At 34.7% G+C, this 25,406-nt stretch overlaps 1 protein-coding gene and 1 long non-coding RNA gene across 21 annotated transcripts in view; one reads left to right on the top strand and one right to left on the bottom strand.

Moving 5' to 3' along the window:
• Positions 1-2,858: 2,858 nt before the first annotated feature.
• Positions 2,859-25,406, top strand: part of LOC113045312 (muscleblind-like protein 1) — a 33,230-nt gene continuing 10,682 nt past the window's right edge. For 4 of the 19 annotated variants that reach the window (XM_026205625.1, XM_026205624.1, XM_026205616.1 and 1 more), the window contains exons 1-6: positions 2,860-3,024; positions 16,510-16,680; positions 17,036-17,278; positions 17,676-17,915; positions 19,325-19,378; positions 20,206-20,362. In XM_026205625.1, coding sequence (XP_026061410.1) covers positions 3,001-3,024; positions 16,510-16,680; positions 17,036-17,278; positions 17,676-17,915; positions 19,325-19,378; positions 20,206-20,362 — 889 coding nt within the window. In that variant the 5' untranslated portion in view covers positions 2,860-3,000. Of the gene's footprint in view, positions 3,025-16,509; positions 16,681-17,035; positions 17,279-17,675; positions 17,916-19,324; positions 19,379-20,205; positions 20,363-21,682; positions 21,719-25,406 lie in introns of all 19 variants that reach the window. The other 15 variants (XM_026205608.1, XM_026205606.1, XM_026205612.1 and 12 more) reach the window with 14 other exon arrangements.
• On the bottom strand, positions 6,950-12,465 carry LOC113045315 (uncharacterized). Of its 2 annotated transcripts, none has more exons than XR_003275971.1 (5): positions 11,729-12,464; positions 10,845-10,892; positions 10,525-10,685; positions 9,862-10,004; positions 6,950-8,995 (listed from the first exon to the last, which is right to left on the bottom strand). It is a non-coding gene; the product is annotated as an uncharacterized LOC113045315 (long non-coding RNA). The 2 variants fall into 2 exon arrangements; XR_003275972.1 differs by lacking the exon at positions 6,950-8,995 and adding an exon at positions 9,091-9,154 and having other exon boundaries at positions 11,729-12,465.

The following is a 25,406-nucleotide window of genomic DNA, read 5'->3' as shown; positions in this document are numbered from 1 at the left end:
CATGCATTATCTTTAAAGTCCCCAAAGATTTGTAAATCCAGAGAAATTCCAGTTTTTAAATAATGGATTGTCCCTGGTCATAGTCGCCTATCAATGACACGGTATCCGCGCTATCCTCGGTTTATGTTTATGAATTCTACATCAATGTTTGTGGAGAAATGCGGAAGTGTAAGTTATACCGCATGCAGCACGCCACTGTTGTGCCTTTACGTTATCATGGATCACGATTACACTTTGGTAAGTATGGAAAATTAAAAAAATGTAGACATTCACCAACTGAGGCGAGAAGGCATTGGGACAAACACAGAAATAAATAGAATAAATATCGGCGTAGCATTTCCAAAATGGAGCGAACTTCGCAAAAACCTTGGACTGGACAGAGACTACGCTCGTGTGTGTTTTTATAGACAGGTAAGCAAATATCATCCGTGAAAATTATTTGTCAAAATGGCATCTCCCATCGTTCCATGCCCCGTCATCGAGATTTGGCTTTGTTTTTGTTTTGAAAATGTGATCTCTAACGGTGAAAACTTACAATATTGTACCTTTAAGTAAAAAGAAAATGGATTCTAACTAAAATTATGTACATTATTATGACTATGGGAAAATATAGGTATCCTACATTATTACCCACAAAATACACTACTATTCGAATGTTTGGGAGCATTACGTTTAAAGAAATTATTATTTTTAATCAGCATGAATGCAATTTCTTTTAACAAAAATGATGGTGCAATTTTTAGAATGTAACCAAATCTGTAAATAAATGTGATTCTTTCGAGCTTCTGAAATATTAATTAGCACAAGTGTCACATGATCTCTTTTTTTATGTGTAATTTTGTGCCAGTAGCATCACAAAACTTGTTAAAATAATTATTGTTGTCAAACAGGTTTCTTGAACATTTCACCATTAGCTGCAAAAAAGCAACTCCCTTCAGCTTTAAGCCTGGACTTATTTAGCTGTAAGGACCTTTCAGGTTTGCCTTAGCATTCATCCATCAAGCATGAACGTGCCCTGCCCTTAAAAACTGATCATTTTCCAAAGAAAAGACAGACAGAACAAGGCATAACATGAGGACTTCAGAAGAATTAAGTTTCAAAGGCTTAATGCTGAGAAGAGAGGTCATTTGTGATTTCAGTGGTGAGGTGTGGAAGCCTGCATCTCTGGCCAATGCTACTGTGTACAGTGATGTCACTTGACATTAACGTGACTTTATGACATTTTTTGACAAAAAGCAGATGTTAATTGCATTTTAAGTGCTTTGCATTATGTATGACTATACCAGCTTTAAAACTGCAGTCTGCAAGCCCATTAGCAAAGATTTCTCACAGCTAATGGACATAATCTTTGGAGCAAGAGTTCTTGTTTTTTTTTTTCTAGATGGTTTTTTACACATTTTTTCCCTTTAAATGAAGGCAGCTGTGATTATATAGCAGACACATGGCTAAATGTTCCTGTCTGCTCTCTTTTCAAATTGACTCAACGGCTATGATTATTTCTGTATACATTCAATGTGTTCTCTCCCACAAGCTTGATACACCTAAGAGAAATGACAGACAACGACAGTTTAATATTTTAATGGATGCCAGCCCATTTCTGTGCAATTACCTTATGTTTTGTTGGTAACTGGAGCTCGTTTGATTTGAAGTCTCATCAGTGTTATTATTGTTTATTAGGACTAAATATAAAAATATAAAATACAAATTAGAAATGTTGCCCTGACAAATAACTGAGGTATAAGTTGAAATTCAAAAATAGCTCAAATAAAATAAATTATAAAAAACACAAACTTTTAAAATAAAAATGATAAATGTTGCCCTGGCAGCTAACTGAAATAAGTTAAAATAATAAAATAATAAAAGGACAACATTTTTTAAAATAATAATAATTAAAGCTATATAGAAATGTAAAAAATAAATACATGAAAAAGCACATAAAATTACTAAAACGTACTAAAATTAAAATGAACTGAAAAATAACAATTTAAAGGCATTACAAAATATGAATAAGTACTATAATAGTAAATAATGCTAAAATATCAGTGTAATTTATTCCCAAGAAAGTTCTCCCAAGAAACTTTATGGAAGACTTGATACTGAAACAAAAATCTATCCCTAAGCTTAGAGCGAGCAACCACTGAGCAATGTTTATAGGAGCTGATCTACTGCGTCTGAAGACCTCAGCGCTTTGGAATACAGCTCCAGTGCTCAGCCAAACTCTGTCAGCTTCTACAGAAGTCTTCATGGCGGCCGGGTCAATCATGTTGCACACACTCACAGCTTTAAAGAGCCCGTCATCTCTTTGACCCTGTATCAACTCCAGTGTGTTTGTGTGTGTGCTCAATCTGTCTGTATATGGCTATTTTTGACACCAAGTTACATTCCAAAGTCTGAGACCCTGAGGGTCTTTTTAGTTATGTGTGACTCGCTCTGTTTACATTTTGTTAGTGGCAAGCACAACCCTCACATCAGGGTTTCACTACACTAAACACCTATTAAAACCCAAAGCTAAACATATCTGCTACTGTGCTGAACTCTAAAGGCACTTTATTGTTCTGAGACACTAATATAAGGCTCCAGCTGTTAGATTACTCAGTCATGAAGTTAATGAGAACTCTTTAATATCTCAATTGTTTCTCCCAGGCAGCAAACAGGTTTAGTGCAGGGTTGTTGTTGTTTGTTTGTTTTTTAGGTAGTGTATGAAAAGTGATAATTATGTCTCAAACTTGCTCAGATTTGGCATGATACCAAATTCTGAGATTTCAACATGGACTCAAAAATGTCTTATAAGCTTCTTACAGAATCTAATTATATGGACTGTGCTACACTAATAACTCTGATTTCTCACTTTGTCTCTTTTTTATTATTAGATAGATAGATGGATAGATAGATCACTGAGTGGTCCTGTGAGTGTGGTAGCATTCAACAAATGTGATCCAACTCAACAAGCAGTGGAGAACAGGACTGAAGCAGTCTCACCATGTATGGAAACAGCAGCGAATGCCCCACAGCAGCCCAACCACTGTTAGTAACACACTCATGGAATGTACACTCACAGAAAACACAGACACACTGGGTATTCATTACAGAATAAATGGCTGTTTGAAAGCATAAACATGAGCGCAGTAAATCCACAGAGGACGTTTTCATTTCTGGATCACGCCATAGATACAAGCCAGCACTGGGATCTAACACACACGCACACAAAGCATGAACCTGACCAGAAGACTGAGAAAAATGTGTATCTGACATACTGTCCCAATGTGTCTTTATAACAAAATCATTCAATTCCTGCTCCCTCCTTTTCTGTCCTTTTTTTTTTTTTTGCATTATTAAAATATTTACACTAAAGAGTACTTTTGCATACTAGTGCACTACTTAAATAAAGTTTCCTCAACTGCAATGCACTCTGGGAGTCATGTGCACTGGAGGACATGCATATGAGTGTTAAACCAAAATTGGGTCCTGGAAGAGTTAGATAGGCCTCTTATCAGGAACAGCTTGACCCTGACCTACTTCAGTGTTTGTATGTGTGTGTGTGTGTGTGTGTGTGTGCTGGTTACCCAGCTCTATGTGTTGCTGTGAGAGAGTGATTTCATCTCTGCGTGACTCAGCTCGTAGTGGACTCTGCACTTCCTGTAGAGCTGAACAGGCTGAGTCATCAAAGCTCTTACTGATAGGAAAGGCATCATCAACCTCGACGTATCAGTCGAAATGCATTATTCATTAGCGCAGGGATCACAACACACACCATATCACATTAGCAGACAAGTTTATGTTTGTGCACATTTTATGTGCATTTTGTGTTTGTGAGGTATCGCATTAAGGTGAAATGCATATAATTACAGACATTTGTGAGGTTGTGTTTCGAAAAACACACTGATAAGCGATGGTGAAGATGTGACTAGCCCTCCGCAGACTGTTTGCACAAACCTTGTGTCTGTCGTGGTCATGGTATCCTAGCAACAGAGCCCTCTAAGCCCAGCTCATTCTGATGTGTATTTATGAAAAAGGATCGAAAACACACTGAATTCAGTTATCAAAGCCCTGGAATAATGATGAAAGAAGTCAGTTGTTGAAACATTTTTTTTATGTTTATGAATCTGATAATATATGCTTGTAAAAATATATATATATGTAGTTACTGATTATACAGCTGCTCTTCATTTTGATTGGTCAGTCGCTGCATTCTGCAGTAAATGTTTTTTATAATATAACCTAACACTAAATATAACATGTCTGTTAAACGTTATATTTGAGTCGTTTTTTTTTCTTTTAGTTTTACATCTCTCGTTTCATGTGGCTGTATAAAATCATTTAAAATCAATATTTCATTAGTTTATTTACTAAGAAGACACAGGGTAATATATTGTCATCTGGTCATTGTCCCAAAATAAACCCCTTCGGAGTGAAACAGGATCTCTGTGGTAGTTTAGTTTGCGGTCTCATAGGAGCTATGATTGAAATGCAATACTGTTTACTGCATTCTTAGCCGTTTATTCTGTCTAATATCTGTTTATATTAAAATAGTATGTGAAATGGTATGCGGTATGCAATAATAAACATGATAAATGTTGATATGATTCTCACTATGACCTCACTTTGTTGCATATTTTGTCCAGAAAGTGAATGAAAATGGATCAAATCGTAAATACATTTTTAATCCAAATTTGTGTAAAAATCTGTGACGACTTTTGACGATCTGATCAAATGAATATAAAAATTTAAATTTAGCTCCATTCCATTTACATATTTTTATTTTGTATATATTAAACCCTTTTATGTTCCATCTCTAATAATAATAGCTATAAAAAGTGTTGAGAGTGCAGACCACAGCTGAATTTGAGAAGTTATCAGTGGGAGAGCCCTGCACAGGACCTGAATGAGATCACCCTGACTTTGAGGGTGAAGGAGGGAGGGGGGGATAATCCCATGGAGACTGTACGGATAATCCCGGGATTATAATCCTAATCCTGTGTCACACTGGACAGCTCACATTGCTGCTAATCGGCTGTAGCGCCCTAAATCCATTGTGAACACTCTTAATCCTGTTACTGAGATCCACGTAATTCTTATGCTGATAAGATAATCATACAGAGAGTCAGTTATAGCCAGTTATAGCCTACATGTGAGCCAGCCTGTGATGTTCATGTCTGACTGAGAGTATAAAAATGCTTTTGTAAGATACGCTTCCACAAACCTGTTTTAGGTTTAGGGACCGAAAATATTATTATCTCAATAGACGTCAGTGGAAAAAGTCCCCTATCATGATAGACAAACAAACATCTGTGACTGGAAGTACACATATCCGACTGACATTAATTACTGCAGACAGCTCCGTGACCTTTGACCCCACCCTTTCACTCCGGATGAGCCAGGCGTGTAGTCGCATGAGAAATGTGTAAGTAAATCTCGACAGGCGTGAGACAAGGACAACAAACGTGCACCGTGAGAACCTTGGCGGTGTCAGAGGGGGGTGTGTAGCGAGAAAAAATAAAGAGGCTAAGAAACTGTTAACGAGAAAAGAGTTGGCACCGGCAGCCAACATGACAGCTGACCAAGATCTGACTCTCTCTCTCTGCTTCTCTCTTTCCCCGTCAACCACAAAACTGCAGTCACAGATGAAGCAATAGATGAACAATAAAAAAACTACACTTTTCTAAGAAATATGGTGTAAAACTTGCCATCTTGATGCTAGAGTTGCTAAACTGATCTGAGTGGTTTAGTGTGCTGCTGTGTGGTTGCGATGGTGAAATGATACAAATGCAAAAGAGTAGCACATTTTTCTTCAGAAAGGCACATGATTTGAGATATCATTTAAATCTTTAGCACAAAATTAGTTCATTTATTTACACGCTAAGATGTAACAGTTAGGAGTCTAAGTATGAGCAATAATATTAGCATACACTTCTAAACAAAAACAATTATGTATGGAAGCCCAATTCCAAAACAATAGAAAAAAAATCATGCTTTGGTAAATCATATTTATAACATAATAAATTCACGATATAAAAATGTTTTAAATACTTGAAATTGTGATACAAGTCAAGATTATGAGATACAAAGTCAGTGATGCGATATAGACAAAATTGCATAAATTAGTCATAATTACAGCACTAAAAATCTAAAGTATGACATTCATAATTATGAGATAAAAAGTAAGAAATATTACTTAAAATGTAAATTATGAGATAAAAGTCATAATTAAATGACAAAGCAAGATTATTAGATACAAAGTTAATTATGAGATAAAGTCAAAATTACGACATGCAAAGTTTAAATTTATAAGATAAGAGTCATCAAAAATCATGACAAAAAAAAACTGTTATGACCAAAAGTTTAAATTGACAAGAAATGACAAAGTGAAATTACAAGATTCTAAGTCAATAATGAGATAAAAAGCTAAATTATGAGATGTAGTGAATTTTAAGGTGAAAAGTCAAGATTATGACAAAAAGCTGTAATTATGAGATAAAAGTCATAATTAAATGACAAAGCGAGATTATCAGATAAGTCAATTTTGAGATAAAGGTCAAAATTATGAGATGTAGTGAATTTTAAGATTAAACATTTTAAATTGACAAGAAATGATAATGCAAAATTATATGATGCTAAGTCAATTATGAGATAAAACTCAAAATGATTAATTATTAAAATCATAATTTTGACATAAAAAGTTAAAGATATACATTATTTTTTATTTTATTTTTTTTACTTTTATCTAATAAAAAAAACAATTATTATGATTTACCAAAGCATGATTTATTTTTCTTATGTGGAGGAAATGGGCTTCCATAAGAATTAATTCACTTCATTAGCGAAAATGAAGAATAGGACTTATTTCAGTAATATACAGGCACAGAATGAGGGGGAAATAGTTAGATCACTATTGAGCACTTACACACACACACACATTGTAAAACACGTCCGCCAGTAAACTGTAAGTCAGTGCAAGTACAAAGGGACTCTGTTCCTGCGGGACAGCAGCGGCTGACACTATACATGAGGATGAGAACTTCCTCCATCCCTTTAAATTACACACACATTTAATATGTGCTAGGAATGTTATCCATGTTCAAGATGATGCTACAGGATATTGATACATTTTGGTCATTCAGCTGTAAAACTGAAATTTAACTTGTTTATTGTTTAAGTGAGCAATGCAAGACAAATCTAAAATGGTCATGTTATAATTAACTAAACTATTAACTAAAAACTAAGCAAATTGAATATGATGATGTATCATAAATGGACTGGGGTTTAAAGGGGGCCTTTAGAATAAAATTCTCTCTTATCCTTGTACAGTCAGCTAAACCTTTTGTAACTTGAGATGGTTGAGACTTTTTGTCTGGAACTTTAGTCCAGCTGTAAAAGGGAACGTCAGCCAGTTTACAAGGATGATAGGACACTTCTTGTTTCTTGTTTAATTCAAAGAGTTACACTCTAAGAAATGAAATGTTGTATTTAATTAATAAAGTTATGTCAACCGGTCCCACAAAACTTAGTTGCTTAAATGGAAAAGGTAATATACAATTAATTGTAACATAATGTTTTAAGTAAATCGTTCATAACGGTGTTAATTAAATGGTACATTACACAATTATTTTGAATAAATGTAAATTATTGTCTTGAATTTAATGACTATAGCTTGAACTAACATTACCTGATTAAGTTCTATCTATTAAACAGAAATAAGCTAATGTTATCCATTTGTGTTGATTATACTTGCTCGGTTTAAAAAGAAAACTACTCAAGTCACTTTAATTAACTTTATTCACCTTTGGTTTTGAAGTATAAGTCAAAGTAATGTTGACCTTCAAGGTACATTAATATATCTGGGATTATCATGACTGATAAAATTATTACAAATACGTAAGCAAAACTTACATACAAATACAAAGTGTAAAAATACAATTGAAGACACCAACATAAATCCACGTATAAAATGCAAATAGACCAATATAAATAATAATTCAAAAATATAAAACTTGTTTGTGAATCTTCACCATCTGATAATGTTCAATCCCAATATAGCTTTATAGTAAATTGGAACTTTGACGTCAACAATGTCTAACAGGTGTTGCCTACTGAAATTAAAACTAAAGAGGCAAATCCTTGTTTTCTATATGGAGGGAGGTTAAATTAACTGAAGTTTAAAATCAAGAGGATTTATGCTGCAGAAAAATTCTCACTTCACCGTTAGAACATACTATGTTCAGACTTTACATACCTGCTGACTTATCAAGAACATTTTTATGAAAAATACAAGGTTTATAGTTTGCATTAAAAGGAGAAATAGAAAATCAGCAATGTTTACGTAACAAAAAAACAATCTTCACCTTAAATTGTTTGAGATGGTTTCATTATAACCAGTGTTTGTTGTATTTCACATCTTTTGATTCTGAAGAAATCAGAAACAAGAGAAGTTTAAATGCCAATTACAACAACCAACATTGTCTTTAGATTGCTAGATGTTTTGTCTAGCAGCAGTCCAAAATCCAAAGAACTGAGCCTCCCCAAGCAAGTCGATGACCAACTGCAGTCCTGTCTGCTTATTACAAACCATCATTGATTATAGCTTTATTTTGTCAAGCAGCAGTCCAAAAATAAAGTAACAGTAAACACAACTAAAGTGTCCAAAGCCGGGTCCAGTCTTGTCTGGTGCAGGTGATTTTACTCATGCAGTTTGTTTTTGAGGACCTTGCACTTTAGTGGAGAGCTTGTTCCCATCCAATTCCATAAACACTTTCTTAAGAAATTCGAATGTTTATTGCAGCTCCTTTGGATAGCTCAGTTTAAACAGAATCAAGCCAAACAGGACTGCACATCCATTTGCAACCTCTCTCAGATCTCGCAGCACTGTGCAGCCTTCAATGACGACGCCAACATCCTCAGGTGGATCTGAAGCATCTGCTCCATCATATCGAACAATGTAGACACCCAAAGCCAGTCTCTCCATTTCCATCATTGCATCAATACCAATATCCTCAGTAGCCTATGACAAAGAAAGAGACCCATTATTAATTATGCATCTATGACACTAGAAACAAACCCAAAAGATGTTAAGTTTACAATTAGAGAACACAGGCTTTTCAATTAAGTAGACGCACAACGCCTTTAGGATGCATGTCCGTCATACTTCAACACTGGGATTCTGTGGGAAACCAACAACTGATTTTGAACATTTTATTTGAGGAAACTGCCATTATCACATTGACAAATCTATTATGACCTTATTCTACCATGCTTTTAATTAATTGATTTGTGCAATTTTCATGAAATGTCAGTTGTAAATCTGCAGTTCAGTTTGTGGTGTTGAATCTGCATTTGTCAATTGCCTGACACACACTCATTCCTTTTAAGGACATCATTTTGAGAAAATAATTTCACTGTTTAGCGAGCCACATTTTACATAAATAGCTCAAGTGTTTCTCAAGCTTATACCATTGACACCTTGAAGGAGGCAATACTGTTCAGTTTGAACTAAAATAAACGTAATTGAATGGACGAATGAGAAATTGCATCAGGCAATTCAGAAAAGCAGATTCAACAATTCACAAGCAGAGTTGCAGAAGTTCAACTGACATTTCATGATAAATGTGCACAAAATATAAAGTATCCTTTTTATAAATTAAAAACATTTACAGAACTATATCTGTTTGTACAAATCATAGAATTTTGTATTCGTGGATAGCAAATCATATTTGTAAATAGTATAGTATTTGTATTCGAAAATAATTTATCTTTCCATAGAAAGGTTAAAGACCATAAAAAAAAATAAAATAAAAAAAAAGCATAATTATGTTTAGAGTAAATGTTAAACCCCCAGGGGTCAGAGCCCAATACACCCAAAACACATACCATGTCCATTTCTGCGATGATTACGTCGATATCACGTCTTGCTGTTCCCCACTTCTTTTTAAATACCCTCAATAGCTGGCTATAGTAATGATCCAGTCGGGACATAAGGGTTTAGTGGTGATGAGGGTGAATTCTGCATTTACCTGTATTAAAACACAAATTCACTATGAGTCTCTTAAGTTAAAACAAATATATTTAAAATGATCACATATGGTGTAGATAAGGCATGTCAAACTCAAACTCTGTGGGCTACATCTGGCCGTGGTACAATTATATCCAGTTTGCCTTAAAAGTGGAGCTGGGGTGTTCATAATAATAATATTAAGACAGCACTATGAGACTGTTTGGCACTCAGTACCATTTCTTAATTTTTGCCCTCTCTGAAACTTGAGTGTGACACCCCTGGTGTAGAGGGAACATGAGTTTGCTTTTGGCTAAATGTTTTTAGTTGGTGGTTCAATGTATCTGTAACCAATTTATATGGATGTATGTGTAATGTGCATTGTAATATAGAGTAGAACAACCACATGCATGGATTCTTACCACATTGCCTCCAAACCTTTGTCAATTGAATATGTGCTCATTTGTTTTATACCCAAATACATTATTTAGACATTAATTCCACGTATTTAAATTAAATACAGATGATGAATAATACTTTACCTGGCTCTCAGAAAACAGGCCTGGCCATCTGTTTTTGAACTCTGCTATGAAGGGCATATCTTCCAACAACTTCCTGTCTTCTATAGGCAAAGGTTCCTTCCATTTTACTTTTGATTACCTGTTGGTTTTTCTTCTTTTTCAATATTACTTGTTCTGTAGTCCTTAAATGTAAAACATCAACATGACATCAACTCAAATAAGTTTTAAGTGCATTCCATGTTTTGAATGAGCATGGGCATTCATAATATGTGCATGGATATCTGGAGTGTCCCTGACCCTAATGGCCATGGATTAATTTATAGTGTTTTAGTAATTGGTACCTTGTAGATTCACTTTCAGGACACTGCTTGCACCTCCACATTCAGAGCCTAAAAAAAAAAAAAGACATGAAAGTGTTAATGATATAGAATCCCTTCCAAATCTATAGCAATTATATTTGAGCCACTGATTGGCTCATCTCATGATGGGTACAGTGTATGCCCGCCTTAATAACAGACAGTAAGGCTGCTCAGATCACGATCAGCCTATAGTTAATGCACATCTCCTCAGTAAAGCCGGTTCTCTAATCAGGGGTTAATTCCATCAGGTGCGTGATTTCACATAGAGCAGTAGTTACTACACAGTGTCGTTAACTGAGAAGATGCGCCAATAAACGCTGAAAATGAACGTGGATTTGCGCATCTTCTCAGTTAACAACGACTTTGTTTAGTAACAGCTGATCTATGTGAAATCAGGCACTTGATGGAATTAAAGGCTGATTAGAAAACCTTTACTGGCTTTACTGACGAGATGCGCATTGCAGCACTAATTTAATAATATAATGGAGTTTAAAAAACAAAACAAGAACAATACTAGTTTAAAACTGTAGCTAAAAAAAAAAAAAAACATTAAAAAAAGAACATGGCTATGCCATGTGCTATATAAGGCTAATGTTAATTATCAATAAAAAGATAAAGCGCATTGTTTAAAGCTAAATTACAACACAACTAAACTAAACTAAAATAACTACACATAATTCTAATATTTCGGTAATTTAATGACCACTTCTAACACTTAACTATGACAAGGATACAGGCTAATTCTGTGTTAATTAAGCTAGCAAGAAATCGTTTTAAACTATCAACAAAGTATACATCTAAGCACACAAAAACATTTCACAAATGTGCAATTGTAAAATATATTACTAAAAAAACGTTATACTTACCAAATAATTTATGGATGATAACGGATTTAAAAAAATTGGCCAAGGGCAGATGGAAAATGGATGCTTCTTGCTTCCTCCCGTGCATGTGCGAAATTGCAAGTACGGAAAGCGCTTTGGGACAATCTTCAACTGCTAGTAGGTTTAAAATGATCTGGTTAAGTTGGTTTAAATCTGTGACATTTTGTAGACTTGAAATATTATACTATTAATTTAATGCAATGAAACTTTCTTATTTTTACTATATAAACATAATACTTTCAGTAATTTTACCATAAAACTAGTATTTAAATTTAACTACACCCATGCTTCATTTCTAAGAGTGTAGAGAGAGTCACGTAAAACTAAATCCATTTTGGTGCAAGAAACTTTTACTAACACTGACAGTTGACTAAGTGGATTTCAAGGATGAAAAATGCTACAAGTGTGTCTGCATGGAAGTATAATTCACAACATTTTGATAAGAAGTACCTGTGAAATATCTAAAAATAACAAACATTTGTCTGACAGTTGATTGATATGCACTCAGCTGCACTTCTATATTTGTGCTAATGACCTTCTTTTTCACTATATGTGCGTTAATGGTGTGTCTGTAGATGCCTGCATATGCATAGAAACCAAACCTGAGGTGACTGGAACATACTCTCTGTTTTTTGGCTCAGTGCTTACATGTTGCCATATGCAAGCAGTGACCTAAACAACCTGCTGGAAAGACTGCATCCCCTCTCTCTCTCTCTCTCTCTCTCTCTCTCCATCAGCTGTCAGTTGGCCGAGTGACGATCACGAATGACTTTCTCTCCAGCCTCTCTGATTTCCCTGACAGGGCTGTCTGTAGTGCACTGACTGAGGATCATGTTTCAAATGCGTTTCCTGCCATGCGCATCAGGAGGTTTTTTTACCTCTGTGATTAAAAAAAATAGAAACAGCACATGCAAAAAACATATGATAGGTGCTTCATGAAGTTGCCAGACAGAGCTATTAGAGTATATGATTTTGCATATTACTTGATTCTTTAAAAATGCATTTGCATTATGCAACAAAAGAATGCATTATTCATATTAATATTAAAAGTATCCAAAATACTTAATAAAGTGAAGTGACATTCAGCCAAGTATGGTGACCCATACAATGGGTTATATCATTGTTTTACATTTTCTATTGCTTCAGTGTTTGCAACTATATAAGGAAGATTCAGTTTGGTGAAAATCTGTCATTTGGGGTTAAATGAAAAAAAAAATCAGAATTCAAGTTTTTTATTTTTGTGACATACACAGTTATATACAAAATACAACTTGAAGTGAAATGTTAACGTATTCAGCTACTCTTAAGCACAGGGAAGTACAAAATGACAGATAAAACGGTAATGTTGGATAAGTACTCCATTGCTCCAGATCTCACTCTAGATCAAACATTTTCTCACACTGAATGGCTCTTTAGTTAAACGAATCATGTCCTTACATGTGTGTGTCATGTGACCTGAGCCCCTGTGCCGCTGTACTACAGGAGGTTACGGACGGAGTGAGTGGGGTTAGATGGGGTGAATGTAACTCAACTCCGGTAGCCCTGACATGCACGGCTCGCCCCATATCACACACCTCCCATAAGCACGTCTTTCTATTATCCTTCAGCTTGATTCTCTTCTCTTTCTTTCCCCTCCTGCCTCCTCTTCTGCTCTTCCTCTCCGCAGGTCAGTGAGCGTTCAGTGCTAATATCTCTGGCACACACTCAGTAGAGTGTTACACCTTTCACAGAACGCTCTCACCCACACACCCTTCAACAAGCACAGACCCGCATAAAACACACACACAGATCCTTTAAACATTTTCACTGCACAGAGACACATTTGTATCTAACTGTGCTGACAAATACTAAGTGCCAGCGACTTCATATGTGAGATATATATATATAATATATATATATATATATATATATATATATATATGTGTGTGTGTGTGTGTGTGTGTGTGTGTGTGTGTGTGTGAGAGAGAGAGAGAGAGAGATTTGTATTACGCTTTAAAAATATTATTAAATTATTTAGAATAAAAGAAAATTTATATATATTATATATATATGATATTATTAAAAATAATAAAATAAAGCTTTTCATAACATTTTAACAAGCTGGTAAAGTTAATTAGTGGATCAGTATCTAAACATGTGGGAAATAAATTGTAATAATTAAAACATTATTAAATAATTTATTAAATAAAATAATAATGCATTTTTATATTGCATTGGTTGTTCATTGTCTAAATGTGTGAAAAACTAATTGTATTAAATAAAACCATTATATTTATTAAATAAAATCATATGATAGTATGTATAATTATTATAATGAATTATTAGTTGCAAATTAAAATGAAATATATTGTGTATTTTTTATATTAAATACTGCACAGCATTTTAATTTGATGTTTTAGATTTAAAACTAGTTGAATGCCATAATTGTAATCAAAACGTCATTGTTTACCATATTTTTGGCTCGTCTGTAAAATGAGAATTATTTATTTGAAAAATAAAATAATAACAGCAACAGTTGCTAAGGTAGTAAAATGTGAAGATTTGAATTGGAAAACTATATTTTGAATTTGAGACACTTGCATGAATCATGTTTGCAGAAATGCAGAAGGAACTAAAGCCGGAGTTTCGAGAGAGTCTTCATCTTCTCACAGCCCAGCTTCACTAATGTCTTAAACAGATGGTAGAAACTTCAGCTCACAGAATACCAGCCAGACACTCTTTGATTGGCCGGCTCACAGCCGAGTATGTGTGTGTTTTATTTCTTTTCTACATGCTGCATAGATAGGAGCGCAAACTTGCGTCACACTTCCAGAATGTTCTGCTATCTGCTTTAGCCTCTGTCTCTGTGGTCCATCACTGACCAGTTATACAAAGTGTTCATATTAGACTACAAATAATAATCTTAATGCTCTAGCATCTTATTTTGGAGTGCATATGTAACCAAACTGCTAATGTGTTGTGTAAATGTGATTGTTGGGCAGGTGTTTAGTCAAATCAAGACTTGTAATAAATAAGAAGAAGACAAACCCAGAGAGGGCTTCACATTTAGGGACATCTGACTCCCTGCTATTTTCCCCTCGAATTGACTGACCTGACCTCTCGCACACAACAGGTCCCACACTTATTATGGACTCGGTCTAGCTGAAATTAGTGTAAAAGTGCATGAACGTGGAAGTGTGTGTGGTTTTGTGTGTGTGTGTGTGTGTGTTTTTAAGAAAGCAGGCTATTATGTTTATTTTGTTGATTAAAAGTGACAAGACATTTATAATGTTACAAATAAATGCTGTTCTTTTGAACTTTTTATTCATCAAAGAATCAAGAATCAGGATTTCTACATGATATTAAGCAGCACAAAGAAATCAGTCTATTAGAATGATTTCTGAAGGATCGTGTGTCATAAAGACTGAAGTAATGGCTGATGAAAATTCATCTTTGCATGCCAGGAATAAATTACATAAAAAAAAAAAAATATCAAAACAGAATTATTAGCCATATTAAATTGTAAAATAATGTCACAATATTATTGTATTTCTCTATCAAATAAAGGCAGCCTTGGTGAGCAAAGATACTTTCAAAAACATGATAAAATCTTACTGACCTCAAACTTTTGAAAGGCACTTTATCATTTTTGGTTTATGGTCTAACTATTATACTGTGCATCTACTTCTGCTGTTATAACTGAAAAGTATAGTTTTTTTTTTTTTTTTTATTGATTACAATTTTTTTTTTACAAGAATTGATAAAACATTCTGTATTCAGAACTTGTAATTATTATTAAAATTATTATTATATAATTTAAATTAAAACTTTTTTACCTGCTGTAAATAAAACAGTAGGGTAATGACCGGCCGGTGTTCTGACATACTCACCTACGCAGTCCAGATAAAGACACTCATCATGCGAGTGCATGTGGGGTCACACGGGTTACTGTAGATCCATAAACTCGTCAGATGAATTTCTCTCGCACTGATGTGACTCGTTAAGCGATACTCAGCTAATCGATTGAGTGACAGCCTGTCAGGGCCGATTCCACGTGGGCTTAAAGATGCATTAGAGCAGAAGGCTTTCCCGTGCACTCAGTACTGTCAGCTGGATATCTGCTGTTAAACAGAGAGAATGAACCAGAACTGGAGATGCCAGTTGCATGCCATTTATTATTCAGTTCATTTTCAAAAGCAAACATTGTATGATTGGTGTACACCCATATTAGGTGTAAATGTTGATCTGTGTTACTATACTTTTCTATAGTGTTTTTTTTTTTCAAATTTGTGAAAATTTGTCTACTTTGCTTTAAAACAGTGATACAACTTCAATATAATTATTACCATCATTTACATATCATTCTAGTAGTATATTTTGTGTTTGATTTGAACTTATTATTTTCTTTTTTTAATTTTATATTGTAAATTTAATTAATTTAAGTTTTAGTTTTCTTTTTTTGTTTTTCTTAGTATGTATTTTGTTTTTTCTTTTTAGTGCATCGAGTTAAACTTAAATATAATGAAATTATATAAACACATTTGAGAAAATTTGGTTAAAAGGTTTTTTGGTATTAGGCATTATTTGGTAAAGGTATTATTTTTTTTGTAATGTTTTCTGGTAATTTTGTGTTTTAGTAAATCACAAATGATTAATTTACTTGAATTCAAAGACTGTTATTTTTTACATGTATGAATCTAACATAAAAGTCATGTTTAAATCACAATAAAACATGAGGTTTAATATGTATGTTTCCTCTCTCTCTCTCTCTCTGTTATTCTCAGGGTCGTTGTTCCAGAGAGAACTGCAAGTACCTGCACCCTCCTCCTCACCTGAAGACACAGCTGGAGATTAATGGGCGTAACAATCTGATCCAGCAGAAGAACATGGCAATGCTCGCCCAGCAGATGCAGCTAGCCAATGCCATCATGCCAGGAAGTCAGCTTCAGCCAATGGTTAGGCTCCATTCTAATGATCCCAAAAGAGATACAGAAGCATTTTTTTATAAATGTTAGTCTAATAATTTGTTCAGGTTTATTTATGCTTTGTCACTTTTATTATTTTTATTATTATTTTATTATTATATATATATCACAAAAAAAATGCAATATATATAATGCCTCAAATTATTAATAACAATAAATGATGTACTCCCAAGGTACTTTTTGTAAGTCTGGATAATAGTCAAATAACAGTGCTTATTTTTTGACCCTTGACTATATCATTTGCATGAGCCACAGAAACAGAGAGTCAGTTTATAGCAGTGTCTCTATATCAGTTTCATTTATTGTTACTTTCGGTCTGTTTCAGCCTATGTTTTCGGTCACGCCAAGCCTTGCAACCAACGCCAGTGCAGCTGCTGCAGCGGCCGCCGCGGCTGCGTTTAATCCGTACCTGGGCCCAGTGTCTCCTGGGCTGATGCCTGCAGAGATCCTGCCCAGCGCACCTGTGCTGATGGCGGGCAGCCCTGCTATGCCGTCTGCTGCCAACGCCGCAGCTGCTGCTGCTTCAGCAGCGGCCGCCCAGAAACTCCTCCGAACCGACCGACTGGAGGTATGAGGTCACCAGAGAGCCATGACATCATCACACACTGCCAATATCAATATCTCTTTCTTTCACACATATACACATTTAAATCTTAATATTTGTGTGCATGCAAGTAAGTTACAACTATGCATGCTAGTAACTAAGAAATAAAGGGGCTGCTGCCCTCTGCTGACCACTGAATGGAAAAACATGCATACACAAAGTTCACAATACTGCATATAACTTTGTTTCAGTAGTAGCATGCCATTCTAAACATAATTAAATTAAAGATTACAGAGTCTCTTTATTTATGAAACCTTGGCTAATTAATCCACAATTCTGTAAAATGTTGATTTTATACAAACACAGATTTTTTAGTCTCTCAGTATGCCAAGCGATGCATTACAGCTGTGTGTGTTTTCAGGTGTGTCGTGAATACCAGCGTGGCAACTGCTCTCGTGGAGAGACGGATTGCAGGTTTGCTCACCCTGCTGACAGCACAATGATCGACCCCGGTGATAACACAGTGACGGTGTGTATGGATTACATAAAGGGCCGCTGCTCCAGAGACAAGTGCAAATACTTCCACCCTCCTGCTCACCTGCAGGCCAAGATCAAAGCGGCCCAGCACCAGGTCAATCAGGCCACGGCCGCCGCTGCCATGGTGAGCACATCCTCTACATCATCACACACACATATTCATGTAATACTGTTCTCATGCATCATACTGTTTGTAGAATTAACACTTTCTTAGATGGTTTGTATTTGACCTTGGGTTAACATTGACATTTCTATGCCATTTAAAGGAATTTGTCTCACAAAAATGAAAAATGTACTCACCCTCGGGCCATCCAAGATGGGGATGAGTTTTTTTTCTTCATCAAAACAATTTTGGAGAAAGCATAGCACTACATCCCTTGCTCTGCAGTGAATGGGTGCCGTCAGAATGAGAGTCCAAACAGCTGATGAAAACATAACAATAACTTATCATGTAACTTCAAATTGAGCTTTTTCTACTGAAAATGTCATCTTGTCTGATTTAGGAGAGAAGTATGCACAGATCAAGCACAGTTTACTATCATAAAGGGCTGTTTTAATGTGAGAGGGCAATAGGTGATGGACTTTTTCCCTTAAGGAAGCATTATTATGATTTATAGACTGGTATTTTGGTTTAGAATAAAACATCCTTAATAATGGTTTTGTATCTTACAAAGACACATCTTTTAGTTCTTAAGACAATAATTGATTGAGTGGTGTGGATTATTGTGATGTTTTTATCAGCTGTTTGGACTCTCTTTCTGACGGCACCCATTCACTCCAGAGGATCCATTGGTGAGCAAGTGATCTGCAATCTGTTCTGATGAAGAAACAAACTCATCTTCATCTTGGATAGCATTTAGATTAGTACATTTTAAGCAAACTTTTTTGTTTGAAATATTCCTTTAAAAAAAAAACTTGTTAATTAAAAAAGAAAAAAAGTACTCTTTAAATAAGGAATTCTAAATAATTTTGGTGTACACGTTCTTGGTATATATTTGATCTCAGGTTTCTAAAAAAAAAAGTTTCAGTAGTTTTTAACAATAAATAATAATTTTTCTTATGGATTATATTTTTGATAGAGTTCTGTATAAGGTATAATATTCCTACAACAAGTCATTGCCATTCCCTTTTAAACTGCATGAGTATGTAATTTCATCATCCTGTCGAGCAGAGGGCACCGTCCTAGTAATTTAAATGTATGTTTGCAATCCAGCGCAATGTTTATCCACTGTTGATGTATTACAAGTATGTTTACTGTCAATGAAACCCTGTAAATGTTACCATAATTGATGTACTTGTTAATTGAATCTCAGTACAGAGTTTTCTAAAACAGAATGGACTGTATTTCTGCATGCCTTAGTCCTGATATCCCCCTGTATACTGCATTCCAATGATTTGTTTTTATTTGTTTTTTTTCTCACCTACCCAAAATGCACTGCTGCCCCCATGATGCACCTCTGCTTGCTGTTTATGTTAATGCGCTTGAACCCCATTGGCCCATTGCCATCATGTGCTCGCTGCCTGCTAATTAAGACTCAGTCGGCTGTCAAATCACTGAAGCGACCCCTCGAAGCCACCTTTGACCTGGTACTATGACCTTTCACCTTTTTGCTTGGCATGTTGCTTTATTGTAGTGCATTAACAAAAGAAGAGAGATAATTTGCAAGCATAGTCCTTTTGTTTTCTGTTTATTTAGTGCCTCTGTTGTGTTCTGTGTTACCATGTCGTGTGATCAACTGACTGCGGCAAGCATATTGAGCAGATGTGTAACGAGAAACCAGACATGCTCGCCTGCCGCAATCAGATCATCACACGAGTGTTATTCCAGGGCGTGAGGACAGGGCCAGATGTTCTAAACTCTAGTGACATGGCTTCTATATGTTTATGTTCAGTATGCATGTTTAGGATGCATGAGTCTATGGGAGGGGTAGCAGCAGAAGAATACTAAAGCTCAACCATTAAAGCAACAGAAAAGATCTAGTCTCTTTCTCACACTTATCATGGAGTGAGCAGTGCAGTTTAATTTCCTTTTTTTCTTTTCCTTTTTAGTTATTTTCGTCACCTTTGTCTGCAATACATTTGAGTAGTGCTACGCTTGCTTCATTTGCATTGAGTTAGCAGTATGGATGTTGTAATGTTAATGAATTAAAACTCTCCTAATGTTAAACTAATAATGTAAATCACAGATGCTCAGTTTTATAGCGAGAGAAACTGGCTCTTTGGCTTTGGCTTGTGCCGTAGACATGTATTAGCTGCCGCTTGCTTGCTTGTTTGTCAGAAATCGAGCCCTGTGATGTTTTGCCCTCTGATGATAATTCTGTCTTTTTCTTGTTCCTTTCCTGTCTTTACTCTCTTCTACACATCCGACCCATTCCCCATTTCCTCCACCCCCCTTCCCTGTGGTCTTATCGAAGCAGGGAATTCCTCACAGTGTCATGCCGCCTTTACCAAAGCGACCTGCGCTTGAGAAAGCCAACGGTGCCACGAGCATGTTCAGTCACGGCATGCTCCAGTACCAGCAGGCTTTGGCCAACATGCAGTTTCAGCAGCAAGCTGCCTTTATTCCGTCAGGTAGGGCTTCCCGTCAACCCTGACCACTTCTTGATCTCACCTTTCACCTTTCTAAACTATAAGGGATGCACAAAGACATGGGATAACCTTTTTTTTTTTTTAAGAGACAGGGTTCCCACAGCCACGCAAAAAAAATAGTAACATAGTAGGTTTCTTTATGTTTAGTAATATACAATAGTAAAATATAATATGTATATAAATATGTAGTGTATATATAATTGTAGTATATATAATAAAACACACACCCACACACACACACACACACACACACATATATATATATAATAGTATGTAGTATGTAGTAATACTCACCCCTAACTAATCATTTTATTATAATATCAATATTTCTAATTTACAATCCAACAAATTATTTATATTGTAAGATATAATTTGCAGTAATAATGTAATAATACTCAACCCTAGTTTTATAAATATAGCATAACACATCATAATAAAAATACATAAAATAAACACAATTGTATATAATATTTATTTAAATAGTATACATGTTCTACTACTTTACAATTACTTTATACACACATTTATATATAGTATACACTTTATGTATGTATATAATACAATAATTATATTATAATATAATATTATGCCAATGATTGCCATTATAATACTATAAATGCTGTTAATACAGTATATATCATATAAATATTTAGTATTGTATAATGTACTATACCATACTATACATACTGTTATACCATTACTATAGACAGACAGACAGATCTTTTCATTAATAATTAATTTTTTTATTTTTTGGTTCCATCAAACTGCTGGGATGGAGTGTTGTTTATACCTGGTGTAGGTAGTTACTAAATTAAAAAGAATTCTAAAAATTTAAATCCAGTTGAAATGTCATAGAAAACCATTTGGTCAAAATTTGTGGGAACCTTGCAATTTATGCACAGTAAACTGAGCAATAAGAAAAGGGGCTGGCTGTCAATTTCTCTATATCACTTCATCATTGTATCCCATTTCTACTCTGGAACACACCTGTAGTTGAGCTCATGGCTTTCACTGCGAAATACAGTTGCCAATAACCCTAGGATGCCCCTCAGTCATACTAACATCTGCTGTGGTGATGGTCACACATACACAAGGTTCTGTGAGCTAGCAAATACATGTGCTCCCTTTCTGAGTTCACGGTTTTATCAACTAATCGGTCTCTTATGAACATCATGCTGTATCACTCTAATGATTGTTGTCTTCCTTTAATTTTGATTTCTTCACTCTAACCAACCTTGTGATGGGCTGTTGTGATTCTTCTCCCTTTCCAATCCACTTCCTGTTGCAATGCATGATGGGCAGGCTCAATATTGTGCATGACCCCTGCAGCGAGTGTGGGTAGGTTTCTAGACTTCCTCTTCTTAGTTGTTCTCACGCCCTCAAAATAGCCTACAAACAGGCATTGATAAGTGGGCATCTCTGTGAGCGCTTCACTTATGAACATCTGCGATTTAAAGTCAACATGAAACTGCATCTGCAATGCAGTTTACTTCAGTAATATGACATACTTCCAAGTGAAACAGAATATTCAAGAAGATATGTAGAGGAAGAACTTGATTTGATTGATCAGCTAAAAAATTTAGGCGATTAAGTCGGCTAAAAAATTATCTTTGCATTAGCATACACCAATACATTATGCAAAATTACATTTTGACTTCATGTTGACTTTAAATACAAACAAATATGGTTTCTTTCACTGTGAGTTGTGATTATAGCATTCTGTGTATTGTTTTGTGAGTTTTTAGTGGCTTTTTAAAGAGATATTTCACCTAAAAATAAAAAAAACATACGTTTAATATAACATTTAATTCTATAATTTACTCACATTTATGAAAAACAAAAGGAGGAATTTTGAGTACAGTATGGTATAATTTATCATAATAATATAAATATTATAGTATAACAATTGCTGTACAATTTATATATGTATGCTCTTTGTTTGGTAATGTACTTTTGTTAAATATAATTAATATTTGATCATTACCATTATAAAAGTATCTTAATTGTTTTTTTTTTTACGTGTTTTAGTGTGACAATGTTTTAATATAATATAAAATGTATCATAGGAATTATAGTGTGCACATACACACATGCACACACACACACACATATATATAGAGAGAGAGAGAGAGAGAGAGAGAGAGAGATTGAAACTTTGCACATAGTATAATATTATAATATGTAATACAGTATTTAATTTTGTATTTCTGGAATAACCTAAAGGTGAATAATAATAATTGCAAAATTTCCATTTTGAGGTGAACTATCCCTTTAACTCCATGCAATGAATTGAACTTTGTAGTTGATACTGTTTTTCACTGCAGTTGTTTGTGGCTCAGATAATCAGTGTTGAGCATGATGTTCAAGTAACAGAAAATGCGAGAAGGATTAAAGCTGCAGTAGGTAACTTTTGTAAAAATGTATTTTTTACATATTTGTTAAACCTGTCATTATGTCCTGACAGTAGAATATGAGACAGATAATCTGTGAAAAAATCAAGCTCCTCTGGCTCCTCCCAGTGATCCTATTGCCATTTACAGAAAGTCATCCGCTCCCGGTAAAAAACAACCAATCAGAGCTGCGGTCCGTAACTTTGTTTGTGTTCAAAATGTCGAAAAATGTATATAATAAGCGAGTACACCACACTGTAAAACCCGACAAGTTCACATAACTCAAAAAAATTGTTGAAACAGATTACATCGAAAATTTTAAGTCAAATTAACTTAATCTTTTTAAGTTCAATGAAATATATATTTTTAAGTGTCCATTACCATATACTGTTATTGCTTGTAACTAGGTATTTTGAGTTTACAGTACATATTTATATTGGGTACAGATAACTTGAACATTTTCATTAGTTTTAAAATGAAATATTTGCATTCTTAAAATCAAATTGTTCATTTTTTTGTTAACTTATTTTTTTAATTATTTTTTTTTTACATTAATTGGGGACTCTTACACAGTCCTAGAATTATAATCTTCCTATAATTTAAAACTATAAATTTTGAATAAGGCAAAATAACCACAGAGACACTTTGGTGCAAGTAACTTGTTTATTAACCAAATATGACGTTCTTGAAATATCTCATATTCTTGCAATGTAAACAAATACAAAATGCTCAAGACACATGAATGTGCCATGTGTAAACTTTCCAAATTGCCTCGACATTACTCAACATCCGGATCACTATACGTTTTCTAAAACAATTATTTAAAACATTTAACTGTAACAAATTGAAATTATAAAATAAAGATGAATGAAGTGTAACACGTATTACAAATATTATAAGTATAATAAAGCTTATCTTTAGTGTTTTGTTACGTACACAAAATAAAGCTGAAGTTTGTGCACTGCAATGTAAACAGATACAGAATCTCTCAGTCACACCAATGTGCAAGTATCCTATGCGAACATTCAGTCCTTCAACAAGCATTTAACATTAAAACTACTATAATATAAAACAATTCTGTAAGAGGTTTAATATACAAAACAGCATGGCAGTGTGCAATTGCCTGCTGCAAGGAAGCCATCATTTAACTTGCAGTTAACCCTATGTGCAAATTCCTATTGCCACCACACCATTCCACAATTTCAAAATTACCTGAGTGTATTATATTTGTAAATATGTCCTATGGTGTGACATTGCAAAGATATAAAAAATAACAATTAAACAAATAGCATGAGAAAGTTACAAATACCATTAAAGAGATTAAACTATTTTAAATAATGTTTTTCCCCACATTGTTTGTTGTCACACCATAGGACACATTTAGAATATTTGTCAATACAAATATATGTATTAGATACACAAACATATTACACAAGTACAAAAATGTACAAAACAGGACTTCATTCAACTTTATGGCATTAAAACTTCAGCAACAATATCTATAAAACCCATCTGTTAGATGTTTACAGCAAGAAAAACAAATGTGCTTACACTACTGCTAACAGGTCATTTTTCAGACTCAAAACTCTAGGCCTCAACTTTCCATCCTCAAGACCCATCAAGACCTTTTGGACGAAGTCAAATGTGTTGAGCAATTGTTTTGGATAGTTAAGGTGCAGGGTGTATGTAAGTGCAAATAGAATGACGAATGCATCAGCCAGTGTGGAGGACTCAATAACAATGTTACCCTCAATCAGAACTGCAATCCTCTCTGGGCAGAAAAAATGGGCATCTGATGATGTCTGATTGCTTAGGAGGAGCCCAAGTGGTACATCATTGGTGTTCAGTTCTTCAGTCTGCTCCACCTAAAGAAAACAAGAGAAACAATTACCCATTACTAAAATTTTTCTTAAAGCTGACACCAAACCTGCAGTCAAATACCAGGACAGTCCAAAAAAGACAAACACAATCACAACCTACATATCTATTAAATCACAATCAGATCATAGGTGGGTTCAAATGTGACGGCAATTATTTTAATAAACTATAGACACTGCTGAATATGAACACTTACGTCCCACATCTTGAAAAAGCTAACATCACTCTCATGCATATACGGAGGGAGAGCCCGGAGTACCACAGCACGTCTAACATGGACATCAACTTGATCCTTTCATCGTCATAAAAAAAATAAATAAATAATCATTCAGTACAGATGCTAATCAGTATAGCCTCACGACACTATTCATGAACCAACCATTAGAGTTCAACTAAAGATAATTAAGCACCTTTACCAGGCATTAAGAATTACACCAACTGACCTGGAGGTCATAAATCCTGAAGAGCTCATCCAGGAGTTCAGAAGCTTTTCCTGTCCGAGAAGCTTTTTTCCGAAACAGGCTCTGAAGCCGGGGGGTATGTTGGTCCAGTTGAGCAAAGAAACGATTCTTTAGGTTGACATTCGTCACTCTGTGAAACTCAGCACAGATCTGTGAAAAAATTTGAACATTCAACACAACCACAACAAATAATTAAAATGTAAAGATCTTGAATAGTTATAATAAAGAAAATATTTGTACCTGCGACTCTAATTTAAGGGCAGGCCATCGTTTCAGGATTTCATCAACTGGTATCTC

This window comes from Carassius auratus, chromosome 27, assembly GCF_003368295.1.
Source record: "Carassius auratus strain Wakin chromosome 27, ASM336829v1, whole genome shotgun sequence".
Lineage (NCBI taxonomy): Eukaryota > Metazoa > Chordata > Actinopteri > Cypriniformes > Cyprinidae > Carassius > Carassius auratus.
This window is presented reverse-complemented; position numbering and strand designations above follow the sequence as displayed.